The following is a 21,059-nucleotide window of genomic DNA, read 5'->3' as shown; positions in this document are numbered from 1 at the left end:
ACTTCAGTTACTACCGGTAGTTATACTTTGTAGATTTTGATCATGCATGATGTTGACATGCATTACCCACTTCAGCCCTATGTATATTTCGGCAATTTGAAAATAGCCGATCTACAAGCTCTTGCGACGCATTGTGAGCTTGAAACAAGCGTTCTCCGTTGTGCATCCGTCCCCCTTTTCTGAGACGTTACAGACTCTGGGTTGAGACCATAGAGTTATAATGTACAGTATATCTAGAGAGCGTATGAAGAGTGACAGGCCCGCCCCCCCCGCTATTCACTTCAATGGAAGTCTGGGGGCGTGGTTGGCTGAGACTCCAGACTTAAAAATACGTCAAAAGACGATCTCGGCAGTGGGCGATTAAGTAATGCAAAGCATACATGATAGACCATGCTTGAACATTTGACAATTAACGTCTAATATTTCTACAATTGCTACAAATTGCTACAAAACCTTTACATTCAATCATTTATATACAGTGTATATACTGTACTGTTCACTCACTAGTGAATGTAGGTCAGGACTCCCTAGAGTTCAGCTTGGGCCTGGTTCCTCTGAGTGTTTTCGTGACGTGCATCAAAGAAGTTACCAATGTAATTTATTTTACTCTGAAAGGTTTGTGTGGCTGCTAAACTTGAGCAAATAAGACAAACATAAACTCGAGAAATTCTCAAAGCACCTGGAAAAGGCTGAAAAGCACTCCTAATTGCACTGCCAAGGCAAACAGCATCTCTCGCTGCTCTGGTGCTATTTTGCATGTTGATTGTAATTATGCGTACAATTAACACAAACCTTTTTATATGCAAATAAGCCATTACAAAAATGCCTCCAACTCACAAACGCCAGGGTTAAAAGTCGAAACGTGGATGTCGTGTTTGGGTGAGGGCCACATTGCACAAAACATGACTCAATGATGGACACAGCCAGTTGCGCAGGCGTGCATGTGCGCGTTCACTTACACAGCTGTCACATTGGCTTTGAGTTTCAAACAATGCAATTGCAATTAACTTTCACTACAGTACAGACTACTACGAGTAGTAGAGTGAAAGTTCTTAGTCTCAGAGAGTTGGTTGCAGGGGTGAAAGTGGCTTGGAGTTCTTCCCGGGACTCCCAGAGATTTACATAAGGGACACCTTCTTGCCGAGGGTCAAACCCCCCCATTTTCATGTCAACATTTTGTGTTTGTGGTTTGCGGTCAGGCTAATGAGTGGTCGGACCAGTGCCACGCTACACCTCCCAAAATGCATAGAAAACCACGTGTTTCAAAGCGGTCTTTAACCACATTATTGAATTACATTTTTTGTAGCCCGCCTACTGTATCCGGTAATTTTTTGCACACACCATAGCCAAAGTGAACTGAGCCCATTCTGTGACTGACAAACTGGTTGTTTTGTGTCCAGTAGCTCCAACACAGCCTCACTCGTGCAAATCTAATAACTTCTTTGACTAGACAATTAAACACAATAAGCACAAGGAATTGACACTGATTATAGTAAAATTCCAATAACAAAGATTTGTGGAGAATTAAGACAGAACGAGACCTCTGAGCTGTGAATGTTGTGCAACATGACTCAAGCCGAGGCAGCTCCAACTCAGGTCTCACCGTCTCAGAGTCAACATGACTCAAGCCGAGGCAGCTCCAACTCAGGTCTCACTGTCTCAGAGTCAACATGACTCAAGCCGAGGCAGCTCCAACTCAGGTCTCACTGTCTCAGAGTCAACATGACTCAAGCCGAGGCAGCTCCAACTCAGGTCTCACTGTCTCAGAGTCAACATGATTCAAGCCGAGGCAGCTCCAACTCAGGTCTCACCGTCTCAGAGTCAACATGATTCAAGCCGAGGCAGCTCCAACTCGGGTCTCACCGTCTCAGAGTCAACATGACTCAAGCCGAGGCAGCTCCAACTCGGGTCTCACCGTCTCAGAGTCAGGAGCGCATTCTTTTATCAAACAGAATTCACATTATGGGTGATTTGAAGAGGCACTTTCCATTGTCGGCAAAATGAATAGTGGGTTGTGTGGCCGCAAGATAACGTTTACACTGACATAATCCCTCCCCCCACACGAGAAGAGGGAGGCAGAGAGGCTGTTGGAACTGTTCAAGGCTAAGGACAATATCAGCGGCTGGGTGCGGGAACAGCAACAACTGAATGAGGAGCATGGGATGAAGGAGTCTATGCAAGCCTGGTTATTGTTAGTCCTCTTGTGGGCATCCCAGAGCAACACAGGACCCGGCGCCTTTTGGCTGCTCCTCTACCTCATGAAGCATCCCGAGGCCATGAAGGCCGTCGAGGCAGAGGTAAAGGAGGTTCTGCGAGAAACCGGGCAAGAAGTAAAGCGCAGTGGCCCTCTCATCGACCTGACCCGAGACATGCTGATGAGAACACCAGTCCTGGACGGACGCGATATTGGAGGAGAGGAGACCCTCCGACTGTCTGGCACACCTCTACTATACAGAGCTGTGCTTCAGGACATGAACCTGAAGATGGCGGATGGACGCGAGTACGCCATTCGTGAGGGTGACATAGTTGGATCTTTTCCCTTACACAGCTGTTCAGACAGACCCAGAGGTATACCCCGAGCCCCTTTCATTCAAATATGACCGCTTTCTAAACCCAGATGGGAGCAGGAAAATAGATTTTTACAAAGCAGGGAAGAAGCTGAAGTATTATAACTTGCCGTGGGGAGCTGGGGTCACCATGTGTCCCGGGCGATTCTTTGCCACCAACATGCTGAAGCATTTCATTTTCCTCACGTTGATATACTTTGATTTTGAGCTGAAAAATCCAGATGAGGAGATTGGACCCTTATGCAGAATAACCCAGGCAACGACTTGCACTAAAACACTCCTTTTAATTAACTCAGAAAGCCCTCCCAGGGCAATATAACATAACATCCAATATCTCGGGAAACACAGCAATATAATCGAGCAACCTAACCAATAACACAGAGTCCCTAATATACCTCCATACTCATTAACCAAAGTCTCTTCAGCTTAGAAGCACAGGTGGACACAGTCTCACAATCAGCCAGTCGGTCAGGGCAAAGTCAGGGCAAAGTCGGGGATGGCACACTCGGGCAAGAGTGTGACACTTAATTTGCATTTCATACTGTCATTGTGTACACAAGCTTCCAGTCTGCTGTATCCAAGCATCCAACAGCCTTGCAGCAAGCCTATGGACTGTGCATAATCTATGATGACGCAGCAAGTGTGTGCTTGACGCTGTTAATTCTATTAACGTTCACAGAACATCAGGGTTCTAAGGATTTTAACCATATTATTGGTTAAAATCCAAGAACCCTCATGGTCTGTGTAGGCTATTTGAGGTTCGGCACTCAACAATATTGATACTGTCAGTCTTTCTATTGGCTTTGTTTTACAATGTTTTCTTTCCTTCCCGATACGATTCCATAACTTGAATATCGGTTGATACCGTGGCGTGTACAGACCCGATATACCAAGACTAAACAAATCTAGAAGAGTGGTTCTCAAAGTGCGGTTCCAAATGGACCCTTAAAGGTTTGAAATCATTTTTCACAGTATAGTACTATAGTTTGTTGGATACTTTAGTAATGGTAGTAAACTAGTAATTCATCTTAGAGGGATTAAAATGTTCTTGAAAGTCTTTAAGACTTATAATAATCTATGTTTGTTTGTTTACTGTTGAGCCACAATTTGGGAACCACTGCATTAGACTATACTTTGTCACATGGATTATTACAATCAAACGCAAAACAAAACCGCAAGCACGGGAGCAGTGCATGTTGCATGTTCGGACTAACGGGACTTCGGATCTATGGGCAGTCGCCCTTAAGACGGGGCAGATGGGGTGCGATTGACTGGCAATTCCTGGTGCAATTCCTGGTTCCATTTTTGGGCGCAAATCCATTGTTTGTGAATTCACCCCTGGTGATTTGAATGTGCAGCTTTTGCACATGTCTCACGGTTTTACGGCACAACTTGCTCAACAGAGGAGTAGTTTGGAAAAGGCTGTGGGAATTAATAAGGACTGTTTTGTATAGTTGGAGGACAGTTTCGTGTTAAAGTGAATACATTTAGTTTTATTGTGTAACCTTGGAAAAATAATTGTGTGCAGAACCAAAGGAGGATGGATGTAGGACAAATGCACAGCATGTAGGCGGACTTCTACAGTCAATGACATGATAGATAACTATGAGCTAGCTAAGCTTCCTATAGGCCCCTGTTGTAAATGCAACAATCTAGTAATGATGTTGAATAGAGGAAGGGAGCGCTGCCGTGGTCCTTTGTATGTTGAACTGAATACAGGTGCTTGTTGGCGAGGTCAAAGGTTAAATCATAACATTAAAGAAGAGGATCCAAGGCACTCTGTTCCAGTGAGGTGGAGAAAAAAAGCCTTTTTTATTTAAGAGTTAAGGCATGATGGCAAAGAACATTACAAAAAGGACCAACGCGTTTCGGCATTCAGCCTTCGTCAGGGTCCCAGTAATGATGTTTTGTTTGTTTTATTTATTTATTTTGTTTTGGAAGTCATAAAATCTCTCTCCTGAAATGCAATCATCTCCATTTTCATTTGACAGCCCTTGAACTTTGATGACTTTCCCTGCAATGTATCTATCGATTCGTGATATGTGTGCGTGTGTGTGCGCGTGTGTGTGTGTGTGTGTGTGTGTGTGTGTGTGTGTGTGTGTGTGTGTGTGTGTGTGTGTGTGTGTGTGTGTGTGTGCGTATGTATGCGTGTGTGCGTGTGTGTGCGTGTCTGTCTGTCTGTCCGTGTCTTGTGTTGTCCATCTGCCTATTATCTGTGTGTATATGTGTGTGCGTGCCTCTCTCTGTGCAGGTATGGAAGGGCCCATGTCTCACAGGCCCCCCCACGGCCCCCCCTCTGCAGCGCGCTTCCATCGACGACGCACCTCTGGCACGCGGGACGAGCGCTACAGATCAGGTACTGGAACTGCATTATGGGAATGTGTACCAGCTGTTGCAAGTGGATCAGTTCATTTTGTTTCTCCTTTTTTTCATGTCATATGAAAGCAGGGAATCTGAGATTCCGGCTTATAGAGATCTGGCTTATAGAGTAATGTCTTGCAGAAAACAGTGAGTTGAGAAAACAGGCTTGGAAGGTTCACTTCTGTGGACTCTAACATTAACCCTAGCTACATGTTTAAGCATTTATTTCATATTTACATGTCGATTTTAAGCTCTGACATTTATTTCAGACATGCTCTGTATGTGAAGAGTCTGCCTGTGCTAACTCATTTTGGATTAAAAAAAGGGAAAAAGAACCACGACTGTCTCTGCATCAAAAAGAGTCACAAATTTAAAACAAAATAAAACAATAAAAAAATGTAGTTAGGTGGTGTCCCCCCGACAGCAACGATACTGTATGTGTATGGCACTGCAGTGCCAGTCATGACATGATGGGTCCATTTTGTTCCAATTATACACTCAATTTGAATTAAATGAAGACTAAGATTTTTGCTGTGTATGAATTAATAAACCATGTGAGGCCAAAATGTGCCAATGCATTTCAATGCAATCTAATGCCCACTGAACATCAGGACAACAAGTTTAACCCATTTTGGGGTGGGAACCCCTTTTGGTGTTAGCATTATGTTATGTTATGCTTTAGCTATTGAAAAATAGCAGATCTACAAGCTACGAGTGGCGCGCTACAAGCTTGTAGGTCTGCTATTTTTGAAAAATCGTGAAAATGCGGCACAAATCTTTGAAAATGTAACATTTATATTCTTTCAGAAGACTTTTTTTTAAATTTCGACGTCAGGCCTAAATGGGTTAAACTAACATTGCTAGATGACTGCCCTTCCGCATCCAATAATTCACACGTACAGACAAGTGTGTAGCGTTTCCGTATCCGATCTAGAGTCTGGATCTAGATCGACAGCAGAGATATATTTCCACCAAATAAAGAAAAAAGAAAAAGAAGCAAATTGAAGCGTGAAGGGAAAGAGGATGCATGGGGAACGTATCCTCTTCTCAACACTTCTCAACAAAAATGTCACATTGTTTTGATGGTTTTCTTCTCCAACGGACAGACACATTTTTTTAAATTTTATCTGATGGTAACATAGTCCAATTGTCAGCCACTCTCAATTAATGTCTGTGTTCTATTTTTCACTTTGCTTTTGAGTAATCTCTCTCTGTGGCTGTGCGTGTGCATGAACAAAAGGGATTATTCTTGGGCCTGTTGCATATTGTTATGTTTTATTAAAGGTCTTCCCTCCTCTTATCTCCCCCACTCCAACCGCCCCCTCCCTCCCTCTCTCTGCCTTTCTATGTTTATACCCCCCCCCCCCCCCCCCACACACACACACACACACACACACACGCCTCTGTTCACCTCTCAGACGTGCACACGGAGGCGGTGCAGGCGGTGTTGGCACGCCATGTGGAGAGGAAGGTAGCCGTGCCCATGCCCTCGAAGAGACGCTCGCTGGTGGTGCAGACGTCCATGGACGCGTACACGCCTCCAGGTGAGTCGCACACGTCGTTATGCGGCACGTATTTGCTTTTCAGTGAGTCAACGTCAACTGAGAGCTCGCGGATCTGCTACTTTTGTGTGATGCTGTATAGTGTGATCAAGTAGGGCTTTACTTGAGGGAGAAAAACCTTCAGAATGTGGAGTTTATGCCCGACAGTGATGATATGTACCCGTGTTTTTTGGCTTCAATACCCCCTTTCCTTGACTTCTGAAATCCAAGCATCCCTTTTGCCCAATTACGTTTCGCTTAGCAAACTGCAAAAGAAAACCATTCCTACCTAGCATACAACAAATGCCTTGCATGTTCGACAAGCCACCTTTTAACCCTCTAAGACACAGCATTGCTTTATAGCAACAATTATATTTTAATTAATTACTTAATTATTATTATTTCTTTCTGTTCTTTTTTCACCTAAACGTCATCAGTGATGTTCATTGCAATGCCAATGCAATGCCATTGGTCATGATATTTGCATATAAATACCCCCCACAGAGGCTGAAATTCACACAAATGTCTGGACTCTGTGCAATTTTGAATTTTTTTTAACGTATGACTTTTGACCTTTAACCCTAATAAAAGTAAGTAAAATAATTGTAATATATGTTTTTTTGTGATCATTAGAATGTCTAGAACATGTTTTATTCATTATTGTGAAAGATATCCCCCAAATGTAAATTATTAATTTATTATATTATTACCGGTATATAATTATTATATAATGTGCATAACATTTTCATCAAACTTCAAAATTTTTAACCTAATTCCTAGTAGTACAAAGTAGTAGTAAGGTTGAAATCTTTTTTTTGCAAGTAGAAATTAATCCGGGTCTTACAGGGTTAAAGATCACAACATTGCAAACTAAGATGACAAAAGAGTTCCTCCTGAGGAGATTTATGTGACCATACTGTAGCATTTCAGTAAGTCCAGCTTTGATGTGAAAATAATACGGCATAATGGCAAATAGTATTACTTTCTATAATCGCACTCACACACGCACACAATTACACTATGAATGGGACGATTCAATGATACGATCTTGATATCTGCCAATTTGATTTATATTGCGATTCTTAATTATATTGCGGTTATTGCGATTCGGTATTACAATTTTTTCTCCACGTCAGTCAGTCTTTTTGACATGAAAAAACACCAAAAAGATTCGGAAACCTTCAAATCGATTTAAGGTTCGAAAAATAATGTGGCATTAAAAATTGCGATATCCACCCCTACAGCGTGCACACACACACACACACACACACGCACACACGCACACGCACACGTGCACATGCACATGCACACACACACACACACGAGGAGACAGACACACAGTGGTTATTTCAATTGAATTCCATCTTACTAAGCCCAAAATACCGACCCCACAAAAGCCTGCCCCGTGCCCGGGGAGGATTACGTTGTAATGCTCGTGTCTGCTCCTCTCAGCCGTTTAGATGCTGAGCCCAAAAAAAAAAAAAGATACAAAAAAGGGGGAAAAAAATGATAGCTCCAGAGAATGCCACAGAATTGGTAAGAGAGTCCACGCACGCACGCACACACACACACACACACACACACACACACACACACACACACACACAATGAGGTACATGTTGAACCTTTGGCTCAAAGCGAACTGCATTAGGCGGATGAAGAAGTTTAAAAAAAGCAAAAGCGATTATAAGCAATTCAGCATAATGCTACGGTAACAACAGCACCCACGCACTGTGGTTTGGGAAAGACGAGGTTTTAGAAGGTCGTCGTGTTGTGGGTCTATTGTGGGTCTATTGACAGTATAGTTAGAAGTCCCCCGCCCACCCAAATCAGTGGAGCCTTAACGATTCCATGCCGCCATTGACTCCAGTGCTCTGCAGTCAGTGCCAACAGAATGCACGAAAAAGGCAGCGAAGAAGACCCTGTGAACCGGAAGTAGTAATCGGCCATTTTCGTGCCGCAGTGGATCACCTTTGCTAGTGTTAGAAGCGCCAATATGCTAACCGGGACGTCGTGATCATTTTTTATTGAGCTCCTAACCTTCCCTCACCTCATATCAACACAGCTAAAGAACGTGTGCGCGTGCACAGAGTTTTGGGATTTTTATAACGTCACTCCATAGAATCAAGCGTTACCTAGCGAGGGGAAGCTAAAATACGGTAAATGTAATCGTATTAATTTTGGATTAATACTCTTTTAACACATTTATTGTGTTCTCGTGTTTGGCAAAGGGGAGGTTTATATTTCTCGAGTTTGGCATAGATTGTGTTTTAAAAGGCGTTGCTTCTGCTACGCGTTGTGAACTTGTAGGTCTGCGCAACCCCAGCATCCATATTCAGGGGGGGGGAACCTTCGCACAAAATAGCAGATCTACAAGCTCTCTCTTGGAGCTCTCTCTGAGAGCTTGTAGATCTGCGATTTTCAGCGTATATATTATTTGATGTGGAGCGAAAACGTAGAAAACTAGCATGATATGATATGGTACTTTATTGTCAGTTCACACTGAAATTTGTCTGCAGAAACACATATACACACATTTGACACAGAACAAAACAATATTACATACATAAAGACATGAAGACAAGAGCAATGTCCACCGCGTAGATTACCAAATGGCTACTACAACTCCTGATTAAGCCTCAAATATTCACCATACACCACATGGTTAGTATTAGAGGTGATATTCCTTGCTAACCGTAGGATGCTGTTATCATACGTGGATGTATAACGTTTCTGAAGTGGTTGTCCAACAATCTTTGACTGCAGATCTAGCAGGATCTAGTATGAAAGCCAACATGAAGTGGCTGAAGGTTTGGTTCGGTTTCTGCACTCGTCTTCTCCGATCAGACAAAAGCAACGTATATTGTAATATGCATCTTCTGGCTTGTAGCACGGCCGCCGCTTCCCAGTCTCCATGGAGATGAGTGGAAAAAAGGTTAAATCCTCAAAATAATCCCTGTATCTTCCGTCGCTATAGAGTAGTAGACCATTCCTTGCTAACCTTAGGTTGCTGTTATCATACGTGGATGTATAAAGTTTCTGAAGAGATTGTCCAACAATCTGTTCAGTTGTTGCAGCAGTTGTGACTTTAGGGCTGCAGACAAACATCCATACCAGGTGGTGCTACAGTACTGAAGAACACTCATAATAACAGAAGTGAAGAACAAAAGAAGAATCTGTCTACCATCACCGAAGGATCTTAGACGGCGAAGGAAGTAGATTCTTTGCTTTGTTTTCTCACACACTCAATCAATCTGATCTTTCCATGACATGTCTATTTCTACTCCTAGGTATTTGTACGAACATACCTGGTTGTTCTGTTCACCATGAATAGTAATGGGGGATCTGTGTATCTCTGGTGGTGTACTAGTGGTGTTGTGGTTGAGAGCATGAAGCCCTCAACCACAACACGCTTTAAGTGGTTAACGCTCACACACATTCACACCGACGTATAGCCATAATTAGAGCCTAGACTGACACGATTAACACAATTACAGAGACGTTTGCATGACAGCAATTGGTAGACGATGAGTTCCTCTCTCGTCGCGACTGACATAATTACGGCGAGGAATCACAGAGAGACATTTGTGTGGAAGAAATCCGACATAAAGGTGAAGGAAGGTCGACGTGGGTGTGTATGATAGAGAGAGAACATAATGACATGTCGTGCTGCTTTCCTTCCGCACTGGTGGAAAAATAACTGCACGATTGTTTTTCTTGGGTACAGGCTTTAGTTCTGTCATAGTATTGATCTGACTGTCATTAGACCGACACCCCACCCAAAACCCTAACCTAACAATAACCGCAAGCACGGCGCAACGCATTGTCGGGAGTGACGGGTGATTTCCGCATGTCGGACCTTGGGTCCGTTCTGGCGCGTCGGATTGTTTTTTAAATGCTAATTTGTGGCTGACGCCTGTCCCACGCAAAGGGAGGACATCTGGTACTCGTAGGTCGTGAGTGTCCTTGTTCCATGTCCTCGTTCAAACGAGGCCTGTTTATAACCCCTGTACACGTCGACCCCTCTCTCCTCCCTCTCCTCCTCCACCCTCCAGGCCTGTCTCCTCTGTGCTCGGACTCGTCATCGGAGGGCTCCGACGTCGACGAGGACGACGACGAGGAGCCGGGGGGCCCGGGCGGCGACGACATGTCCGTGGCGGAGCACTGGATGAGCCGAGGCGGGGTCCCCCTCGGGGGACCCCACCACCAGCACCACCACCACCACCACCACCACCAACACCACCCGGGCAGCCTGGGACTGCAGGGCCTGGGCCTGGGAGGCGGCGGGGGCCCCGGGGGGGCCCACCTGGGCTCCACCTCCTCGTCCTCGTCGTCGACGCAGAGCGGCGGCAGCGGCAACGCGGGGCGCCTGGCCGACAACCTGGCGCACGCGCACATCTCCTCGCACGCCGCCGCCACCGCGCACCTGCTGCAGCCGCACGCCTCCTCGGCCGCGGCGGCGCACCACCACCTGTCGCACTTTCACCTCAGCCAGGCCCACCACCACCACCCGCACAGCCTGCTGTCGCAGTCGCACCACGGTAAACCTTCTGTCGCCTTCACCTTCCTTCTTTCTTTCTTTCTGCATTTCTTTCTGTATTTCTTTCTTAGTACAGTGGCATTAGTCCCAGCCTTACAAACATCGGCTTGAGTGTCGGGCCGGATGGATTTCCAGTGTTTCAAATGTATTGAACGAACACAATTTGACAAAATATATAGATACAGACAAATACAAACAAAAGTGACTGTTCGGGGGTGGTATATACAACCCCAAAATGGGGCTCGCCATCGGCCCCCCAAAAACGTGCCATCGGTCGGCCTCTATTAGACGTGTATGTGGGCCACCTTGGTGACGCCGCCAGAGGTCATAGACGTAGTCATGGCAACGCCAGTTTGAATTCAGCGCACACACGTGGCTGGCCTGTCTGGCGGGATATGTCCTCTCTGCACCCTCCTATGTCCTATCTCGCTCCCCTGTGCTGAACATCTAGTGGTTCTCAATCTTTTTCATGTCAAGGACTCCCCACATTAATAGGCATTTGGTTGCGGATATTTCAAGATCTTCTTGAAAATAGCCGATCTCCAAGCTCACGACACTTCACTATGCGACAGTGAAGTGTGAGCTGTTTTCAAATAGCCAATGTTGTAGAAGGGATAAAATGGGTGAAGCTGCACTATGTAACCTTCCTCTTCTACCAGGGATTTGAACCCGGTTTCCTGCTCAAGTGCTGACATTTTAAACAATGAGCTAATAGAGCTGGCCTGCTAGCTTGCTCGGGGGGGATTCAGTTAAAAGATGTGCCAGTTCCTGTGTCTAGGTGAGACATGACATTTGACACGGTCTAAACGTCCCAATAGAAGAGCAGGGGGACAAAATACAACCACCGCTATTGTATAAGTTATTGTATTAGCGTATTCTACCATACAGATTGGACAGAATTACATTTTATTCATAAAAAAAAGGAAAGGAAAATACATAGTGAGGCCATAGAGAGTATGCATAAAGTGAATGGCAAATCGAGTGGCAAAGTGAGTTTAACGTTGTTTAGTGCAATCAGTTTTCTGTTTGGATGTATGGGCTGTCGAGGCCAGAAAGTAGTTTTTGCCACTCAGCAGGCGTTCCCGCCTAACGTCCGGGTATGATGATGATGTCATGTGCAACGTGCATACCCTCTATCTATATTGATGCTATATTAACTAACTTAGCTGGGGAACCCCCTGGAACCTCCTCTAGGACCCCCGGGGGTTCCCACTTTGTGAAAGCACCGGCCCGAACAGAATGTTTGAAAAGAGTATTAACCCTACATGTCCCTTTGCAGGTATAGGCCACCTGTCTCTGAAGAGGAAGGGTGCTCTGAGCGTGGCGGAGAACGGAGGCTCCCTCAGGCGCTCCTGTGAGTTTGGCTCTGACATGCTGTGGCCCCCGCCGCTGGAGTCTGACGGTAGGCACCATGTTTGTTATCATCGCTGTCTGTCGGCCACAAACCTCTTCATCTCTATATATTATAACTTGGAAATCGCATCGAGGCTCAAGGAGTTTCAACAATTTATAAACATTAAACCTAAAGTGCAAAAAAGAGTTTGCACCACACACTGATATAGAGATACTCTCTATATCGTGCATAAAGTGAGTGACAAAATGAGTTTAATGTTGTTTAACTCAATCAGACTTTTCTGTTTGGATGTATGGGCAGTCAAGGCCAGAAAGTCGTTTTTTGCTGGTCAGTAGGCTTTCCTGATGATGTCACGTGCATGCCATACACGCTATTGCGAGTGCACATAAAAAAAACAGCAGCACTATAAACAGCATTGAAAAGAAACAGTTCACAGTGTCACAGCTCATGTTCATAATTTCAGTTCATGAGTCTCACAGATCACTAGTTCAAGGTCTAGAGTTCATGATTCAAGCCAAGGTATAGTCTGGTGACCACCGGAGAGACGGGTGACAGCCTGAATGTAGACGGAACCCAGGTGATCAGTATGGGTTACTGCCCCAGCCTGTGTCCTCCGTGAGGAGGAAGCCCAACAAACCTCGGTGAGGCCTTTAGGAGGGCCATTATAATCCTGGTGAGACGTAGGAGGGGCCCGGACAGGAGTCAATCCACAGAACCTAGTCCTTCCACGCGCCAGAATCTGGTTCTCCCTGTCCCGGCAGAGTAGTTCCGGAGCAACGGATTGTGTGGCCTTGCTCATTCCCTAATGGACTGATCGAGGGTAGCTACTGGGACGTAAATCGGGATTTGATCAACCCTGGCTGGGGCTGAGTGATTGGTATGATGTTGGTAGACCCGAAACCCCGTTGATCTCAGGATACATCACTGAGGATACGTCCCAGGTGCATCCATGCGATGTATTTTTTGTTATGCGTAGCTCCTCCCCTCCGGATATATCCTTATCCTGTATATATCCGTATAATGTTTTAAGGCAAAGTTGTCATATTAGCAGTAATTACTAGAGGAAAGGTACTTGGTTACTTTATACCACTGGTTTTGTAGTCACTCTCTCTCTCTCTCTCTCCCTCTCCCTACAGAGAACCATTCAGCCCCTCCCGATGTGACTGGCTACTCGTCGGACTCCTCCCACTCTCGCCCGGAGCGCCACCACATGTCCAACATGGGAACTATTGCCAGGAACACGCAGAAGTATGGCAACGCAGAGCGCATGGAGACCGGGGACGGTAGGCCCTTAACTCTAAGAGTGTGTGTGTGTGTGTGTGTGTGTGTGTGTGTGCGGCTGTGCGCGCGACTGCGCAAAAAAAAGAAAAAAATCAAGTAAAACACGTCATTAGCGCTCTTGGCTTTAATGAAAAACACTTAACACGTGTGTAACACGTGGTGAGGAATGAGTTAAGTACTAACTGTACTTGAGTAAATGTACTTGCTTGTGTAAAAACAAAACTATAAACAAAACATCCTATCTGTTTTACAGTAGAGTGAACATAATTGTCAAATTCCATTTCCTCCTGAGAAAGTTGCCAAATATTATAGATTCTGGAACTCACTGTGTATATGTGTGTGCGCGCATGTGTTTTCCAGGTGTGCCAGTCAGCAGCCGTGTGTCTGCAAAGATCCAGCAGCTGGTGACCACGCTGAAGATGCCTCGCAGACCCCCGCTGAGGGAGTTCTTTGTGGACGACTTTGACGAGCTTCTAGAAGGTCTGTCTGCCTGCCTGTCTGCCTGTCTGTCTGTCTGTCTGTCTGTCTGTCTGTCTGTCTGTCTGTCTGTCTGTCTGTCTGTCTGTCTGTCTGTCTGTCTGTCTGTCTGTCTGTCTGTCTGTCTGTCTGAGATTGACAGGAAAGAGGGAGAGAGAGAGAGAGAGAGAGATATAAGGGGAGAGACAAGGACGTCATGAATGGGACTCGAACACGCAACACGCTGTCAGGCCAAAGCCTGGACCACTTGGCCAGCGGGCACCCCAGACCCCTTTAACACCTAAATAAAAATGAAATGAAATAAGGCCAATTCTGCATCAAACCATGAAAACATTTTTGAACATAGCAGATTTAACAAGCTCACAATGCCTGGAAACGTGAGCTTGTTGATCTGCTATGTTCACAATATCGTCTGTGGAACTGAGTCAAACTAAAGGTAATGCCTCAAGCTGTATACACCCTCGATCCTCTTGGTTCGAGGACATAAGTAAAAAAACATTTATAAAGGTTCAATTATAGTGGAGCACTGGAGACCTAAGGACCATCGAGATGTGTACCCGAGGCCGATCTCGAGTACGAGAGCACTACAGTATCCCCAAGCAATCATCCAGCTCAAGTTATTCATCAGCATGGATAGCTATAACCTCGTGTCACCAGGCTTTCCACCTCGGAGGAAAGCCTGGTCTGTGTCGGGAGCGGATCCTGTCGGGAGCGGATGATACTTACTGCACGTCATGTTGTAGTCATTGTTTTGTAGTCCTCATGCCGGAACCCTCAAACCAGAGCTTCCTTTCCCTCAAACCGGAAGAATAATACCTTCCCAATAAAGGCGTAGTTTTGCTGATTTCTAAAATACATAATAGATATAAATGTGAGTGTGCTTTCCAGAGACGATTTAGCATCTGTATACCGTTGTTATCCCACGGGGTACTTCTATTCTCATCGCAAGGCTACGAGAGAGCGAGTCACGCTTTTATTGGGAAGGTATTATTCTTCCCATTTGAGGGAAAGGAAGTTCTGGTTTGAGGCTTCCGGGCCTAATGACTACAAAACAATGACTACATGACACGGTATCACCCGCTCCCGACCGGATCGTAAACCCCGCTGCCCAGGCTAATGGATAGCTATGCAGAGCCATTGAAGGAGAGTTACGTCATCTCTGTCTTTTACATAGACTTATTTTGACGAAGAGTGACAAAGGACTGAACCGGAATTTTTACGGAGTCTATGGGCTCGCACGAGTGACAAACGAGTACGGTACATGAACCACGTGACCAGGCTGTTTTCTGCACCCTCATTGTCATAACTCTCCATCAATGGCTCTGGCTAGTGGCTGGCTGCTTGGATGAGGATGAATGCGCTTTGATGTCACATAGCGTTGGACCTCCAGGGGATCGGTAGGATCGGCATAGGGTTAGTGCCATCTTGGAATAACAGCTGCTCCAGGATATGGCTCTCGGACAATTAATACCTCCCAACTGGCAACGTTGACAAACTAAATTAACGTGATGTCTGACGAGGACACACACAGGGCCTGGGGATCTCGCAAAGCCCCAAACGCTGAACAGATGGTCGGACAGAGTCAGGGGAAATGATGAAAGCTGCAGTGGATGCATGCATTAAAGTTCCATAGAAGTCTTCTATGGAAGCACCAAATGTTGCGCAGCGAAAATAGCCTATCTACAAGCTCTCACCGCGTCTTGCTCTTGTCTGTGACAAACTTTTTACATTATGTTTTCTCCACATCATTATAATGTCCTTATTTTGATCATAAGACACAATTACTGAATGTCAAGTCTGCAGGTTTTATTCAGAATATGTATGCCACGTATTTACTATAAAAGGTCTTTAAATAAATACTTTTTGAAATGTCTATGAGAAAAATGCATTGGGAATTATTTCCTGGGCCTGGCGTCGTCATGAAAGGGGGCGGGACTGCGACGCTCTATAATCCCCGATTATAATACGATCACGTTTTTTGCATATTTCGATTGGTGGAAAAAACGTAGGGCTCCATCTTGCGCCACCCCTTACCCCATATCCCTAAACTTATTTTGCCATTTTTTACTATTTTAATACATTTAAAAATAGTTCAACTAGCCAATCTACATCGACACGTTGTTAGCAAGATATAGGGCTTAGTCTTATATTCAGCACAGTAGGGTATATATTTTGACAAAAATGTCCACCACAAACCAGCATGGCGTTGACGACCCCCCTGTGTGTGCGCTCTCTCTCCCTCTCTCGTCCGTCTCCCTCTCTTGTCCGTCTCCAGTGCAGCAGCCGGACCCCAAGCAGCCCCGGGCGGAGGGGGCCGAGATGCTGCCGGCGCGAGGCGACGCCCTGGGCGTGGTCACCAACTGGCCGCCGTCCCTGGAGGCGGCGCTGCAGCGCTGGGGCACCATCTCCCCCAAAGCCCCCTGCCTCACCAGCCTGGACACGGCCGGGAAACCCCTCTACGTGCTCACATACGGTATAATCACTCGACGCACACACGTTATAGCTTTCCTTTATACCTTTGCTTTTAACCCGTTATCGGGGCGCGGGGGCGAGAACACCTTTTGGGTGTTTTTAAGCATTATGTTATACTTTAGCTATTGAAAAATAGCAGATTTACAAGCTCATAGCTCATAGTCACTAATGCTGCTCTGGAGAGGGAAGTCTGGAGCACTCTGGTGGGGCTTTCACGACTTTGAACCAAGTATTTAGAGTAAATATTGTGAATGGGTCTAAAATGTCATAGTATGACTTAGCCTGGTCTTTGTTCCCAATTAAAGACTGAATAGGGATGTTGATTGATTTAATTTCCAAAGCTTTCCATTTAGCCTCGCATTTATCATCACACCAACATATTAAAGGTCTTAATTGTGACGCATAATAGTAATCCCTCAAATTTTGATTTTTCAAGGTTTTTTAAGAAAAAAAGAATCCCCCAAACATTAATTCTTTTTTTAAATAGTCTTGTCAGGCCATTCTTTTATATTGTGCATTAAGACCAAATGTACCAAATGAACGTACCAAGTAGCTTTCCACACAAAGGTACAGTAGGACATTTGTGTCACCCTCACACTTTTTAATTACACGTGAACAAAACAGTGTGAGGAGAAATGGTACGTTTGTACTACAGATGTAGCGTAAGAGCCCGAGGCACCAGATAGAGACATGTCACCTCACGGTAGAGGACAGACACCGCTGCTCCCATGATGTCCCACATAATGTTCATGTGTGGAACGGCTTTGTACACACCCACCACACATGTATACACACCCACCAGACATGCACGTGCATACACACCCACCAGACACGCACGCACGCAGGCACACAGACACACAGACACACACACACACACACACACACACACACACACACACACACACACACACACAGGCACAACTTTCTTTAAAGGACAAGTCCGGACTAAAATAACATGTAGCCTTTTTCCTACTTCTATTGACACCCATGGGGCATGGGGTGTATTTGCCGAATTGCTCCTGTCATCCAGTTTCCCCAGCAGTCCCCATATAGCATAGAGCCCATGAAGCATATCGCTACTTATGCTATTTGTTGCGGTCAAAAGTGTTGTTGTTTTTTCATGAATCTGTTACACACGCACGCACACACGCGCACATGCACGCGCACACACACTCATGCCCTGTGTTTCCCCCCTGTAGGAAAGCTGTGGTCTCGAAGTATCAAGCTAGCCTACAACATCCTCCACAAACTGGGCAGTAAACAGGAGCCCATGGTTCGACCGGGGGACAGGGTGAGTGATAGTAACCTTACTGCATGCATACTGTACATGGTCCGGTCGATTTAACGTACCCCTCACCAACCTTAATCTGGTCGATTTAACGTACCCCTCACCAACCTTAATCCGGTCGTTTTAACGCATCCCTCACCAATCTCCGGTCGTTTTAAAGGACCCCTCACCAACCTTAATGCAGTTGTTTTAACGGACCCCTCACTAACCTTAATTCGGTCGTTTTAACGGACCCCTCACCAACCTTAATCCGGTCGTTTTAACGGACCCCTCACCAACCTTAAACCGGTCGTTTTAACGGACCCCTCACCAACCTTAATCTGGTCGATTTAACGTACCCCTCACCAACCTTAATCCGGTCGATTTAACGTACCCCTCACCAACCTTAATCCGGTCGATTTAACGTACCCCTCACCAACCTTAATCCGGTCGATTTAACGTACCCCTCACCAACCTTAATCCGGTCGATTTAACGTACCCCTCACCAACCTTAATCCGGTCGATTTAACGTACCCCTCACCAACCTTAATCCGGTCACCTGTAAAAAAAGCGCCCCCTTCAGTGACCATCAACTCCCAGGCTCTGCGTAAAAGCTCCATCTGCACTAAGTGCCAAAAAAAACTATTTTCTGCCCATTACAGCCCATGCATCCAATCAGAAAAATCTGATTGCATTAACCAACGTTTAAAACGACATTAAACTCACTTTGCCACCTCTTTATGCATTTATTACCACTAATAGTCGTCCCTCCTCCCCCTCCAGGTGGCGCTAGTGTTTCCCAACAACGATCCGGTGGCCTTCATGGTGGCCTTCTACGGGTGTCTGCTGGCCGAGGTGGTCCCCGTGCCCATAGAGGTGCCCCTCACCCGCAAGGTAATCCTACTGCCGGTGCCCATAGAGGTGCCCCTCACCCGCAAGGTAATCCTACTGCCGGTGCCCATAGAGGTGCCCCTCACCCGCAAGGTAATCCTACTGCCGGTGCCCATAGAGGTGCCCCTCACCCGCAAGGTAATCCTACTGCCGGTGCCCATAGAGGTGCCCCTCACTCACAAGGTAATCCTACTGCCGGTGCCCATAGAGGTGCCCCTCACTCACAAGGTAATCCTACTGCCGGTGCCCATAGAGGTGCCCCTCACTCACAAGGTAATCCTACTGCCGGTGCCCATAGAGGTGCCCCTCACTCACAAGGTAATCCTACTGCCGGTGCCCATAGAGGTGCCCCTCACTCACAAGGTCCAGAATGTCTTTAAATAACTACTTTTGGAAACGTCTATGGGAAAAATGTATGGGGAATTATTTCCTGGTGCCCTCGTCGTTCCGAAAGGGGGCGGGGACTGAGATGCTCTATACTGATGCTAGATAAACCCAGGCTTGTTTCCATTCCATAACCAGCTTTGGAAAATCAACAATGGCGGACAATTGTAAACAAAGTGGAAATGCATATTTGGAAACTGAAGACTGAAGAGGGGGAGGAATTATACAGTTATACAGAATGCGTAAGCTGTTCCTGAGAGCAATTTCCATAAAAGCCCTTATATGACGAGAAAGCCTGATTGTTCAAAATTGCATACAGTATAGAAAAACTTCTCTGGGCTGCAGATGAATCAAATTGCACTAAAATGCTTCTCACAGTTAGCAGAGGCGGGCTATAGGGCCCTATTTAATTTGAGCCAAAGGTTGGCAATTGCTGATTTCTTTCAATGGAGAGCTTTTAGTACACCGCTGATTGCGGGTTACAGTGATTGGTTTCCTATTGTAACGTGTGTGGAACATATACAAAGTGGGGATAAATTCACTTCTTGGTTACCACTGGCTCTGAGTGACTCCCCTGGTGCGTTGTGCGAATGGTTCTCGAGTTACTTGGGTTACAGGCGTACACACACACACGTACAGACAGACGTACAGAGATGTGGTGCAATTAATCTAGATAACAGGCAAACGTTGATCAAAATAACAATTCTTCTACATTCTCTAATTGGGTATAGACATCTTGTGAATTATGTAATGCAGATGTTTAAAAATAAATTAACTCTTGAGAGCGTAAAATGATTTTAAGCTTAGAATCAACCATTTTTTTATTATGTTTTCAATATATTTAATTACCGTATTGTGCAGAATGTAAGATGACTCTGATTATAAGACGACTCATTTGTGGAAAATTAACATTGAATGTCAAATAGTCTAGTCCCTGATTGTAATACGACCCCTTTTTTTAGGATATTTATCTGATGTCACTTGTTCCTCCCCTGACTCACGAAAGTAATTTCTCTATGGAGAATAACTTTGGATCATCTTAGAGTCGTCTCATAAGAATTGTGGTCCAACAATAAACAAACTGTCCCAGCGATATTGTCGGGGAGGTTATCGTTTATAATAGTCAGTCACTTACTATATTTGCTCTGCCGAAATTGTAACCAATTCAGCGGCAGCAACATTAGCAATTTCTCACCGTCAGTTGATGCTTCATAGCCATTATGTCAAACCACCTGGGATCATTTTGTTTATGTTATGTTTTTAACATTTCTTATTTGACACGATATTAAACAAGTAAATTCTGAACCGGTATAAAACATGACCCAGGTAGGATGTCTAATTGACGTCAGACATCGGTGCTTTATATTTACGCGTATTAGTATTGTATCCACCTGTTTCCAGTGTATATCTATATATATATTCTATATTTATGCTTTATTAGTATTGTATCCACGTGTTTCCAGTGTCCCATGAGCCTTGGCGTGGGCATAACACTTCCTCTTCCTCTTGCTGTTGCTACTGTGACCAGTGTTACCAGATTTCGCGAGAGAAACAAGCGGCCAAGTCTATGAGAACAAGCCCAAATGTTTTAACACTTTACACCGGCTATCACAGCGGCACGTTGTGAGGTTGTATATCTGTTATTTTCAAAAATATCAAGAATATTGATCTTGGGATCTGGGGGTGCTTGGGACAAAATATTTTCAGATGGAATTGTCTATGTGGACAATTTCATAATAATCTGAGGTTCCTTGATGTGAAGAAATGTGATAACCACTGGTTTAAACATTAGGAAGCACGCCCACATTATACTGTACACTTTAGAAACAAGCCCCAAAAAACACAAAGCAACTACCAATATTTACAAGCGACTTTACAGGAAAAACAAGCCAAAGGTTGCTTATAATAAGCAGACATGACAACA

General features: G+C 45.2%; 1 protein-coding gene and 1 pseudogene across 3 annotated transcripts in view; both read left to right on the top strand.

The window, feature by feature from the left end:
• The window catches only part of LOC308336528 (disco-interacting protein 2 homolog C-like), a 76,609-nt gene that overhangs the window by 18,358 nt on the left and 37,192 nt on the right, over positions 1 to 21,059 (top strand). For both annotated transcript variants that reach the window (XM_080793898.1, XM_080793897.1), the window contains 9 exons: positions 4,819 to 4,923; positions 6,347 to 6,472; positions 10,525 to 11,010; positions 12,289 to 12,411; positions 13,500 to 13,646; positions 14,005 to 14,124; positions 16,397 to 16,594; positions 17,793 to 17,884; positions 18,644 to 18,754. In XM_080793898.1, coding sequence (XP_080650024.1) covers positions 4,819 to 4,923; positions 6,347 to 6,472; positions 10,525 to 11,010; positions 12,289 to 12,411; positions 13,500 to 13,646; positions 14,005 to 14,124; positions 16,397 to 16,594; positions 17,793 to 17,884; positions 18,644 to 18,754 — 1,508 coding nt within the window. The remainder of the gene's footprint in view (positions 1 to 4,818; positions 4,924 to 6,346; positions 6,473 to 10,524; positions 11,011 to 12,288; positions 12,412 to 13,499; positions 13,647 to 14,004; positions 14,125 to 16,396; positions 16,595 to 17,792; positions 17,885 to 18,643; positions 18,755 to 21,059) is intronic.
• On the top strand, positions 1,619 to 3,262 carry LOC308335983 (7-alpha-hydroxycholest-4-en-3-one 12-alpha-hydroxylase-like; annotated as a pseudogene). The gene is made up of 4 exons: positions 1,619 to 1,648; positions 2,070 to 2,823; positions 2,984 to 3,045; positions 3,247 to 3,262. The product of its transcript is annotated as a 7-alpha-hydroxycholest-4-en-3-one 12-alpha-hydroxylase-like (transcript).

The sequence above is a fragment of the Protomyctophum bolini genome (assembly GCF_963924005.1).
Source record: "Protomyctophum bolini genome assembly, chromosome: 21".
Taxonomy (NCBI): Eukaryota; Metazoa; Chordata; class Actinopteri; order Myctophiformes; family Myctophidae; genus Protomyctophum; species Protomyctophum bolini.
This window is presented reverse-complemented; position numbering and strand designations above follow the sequence as displayed.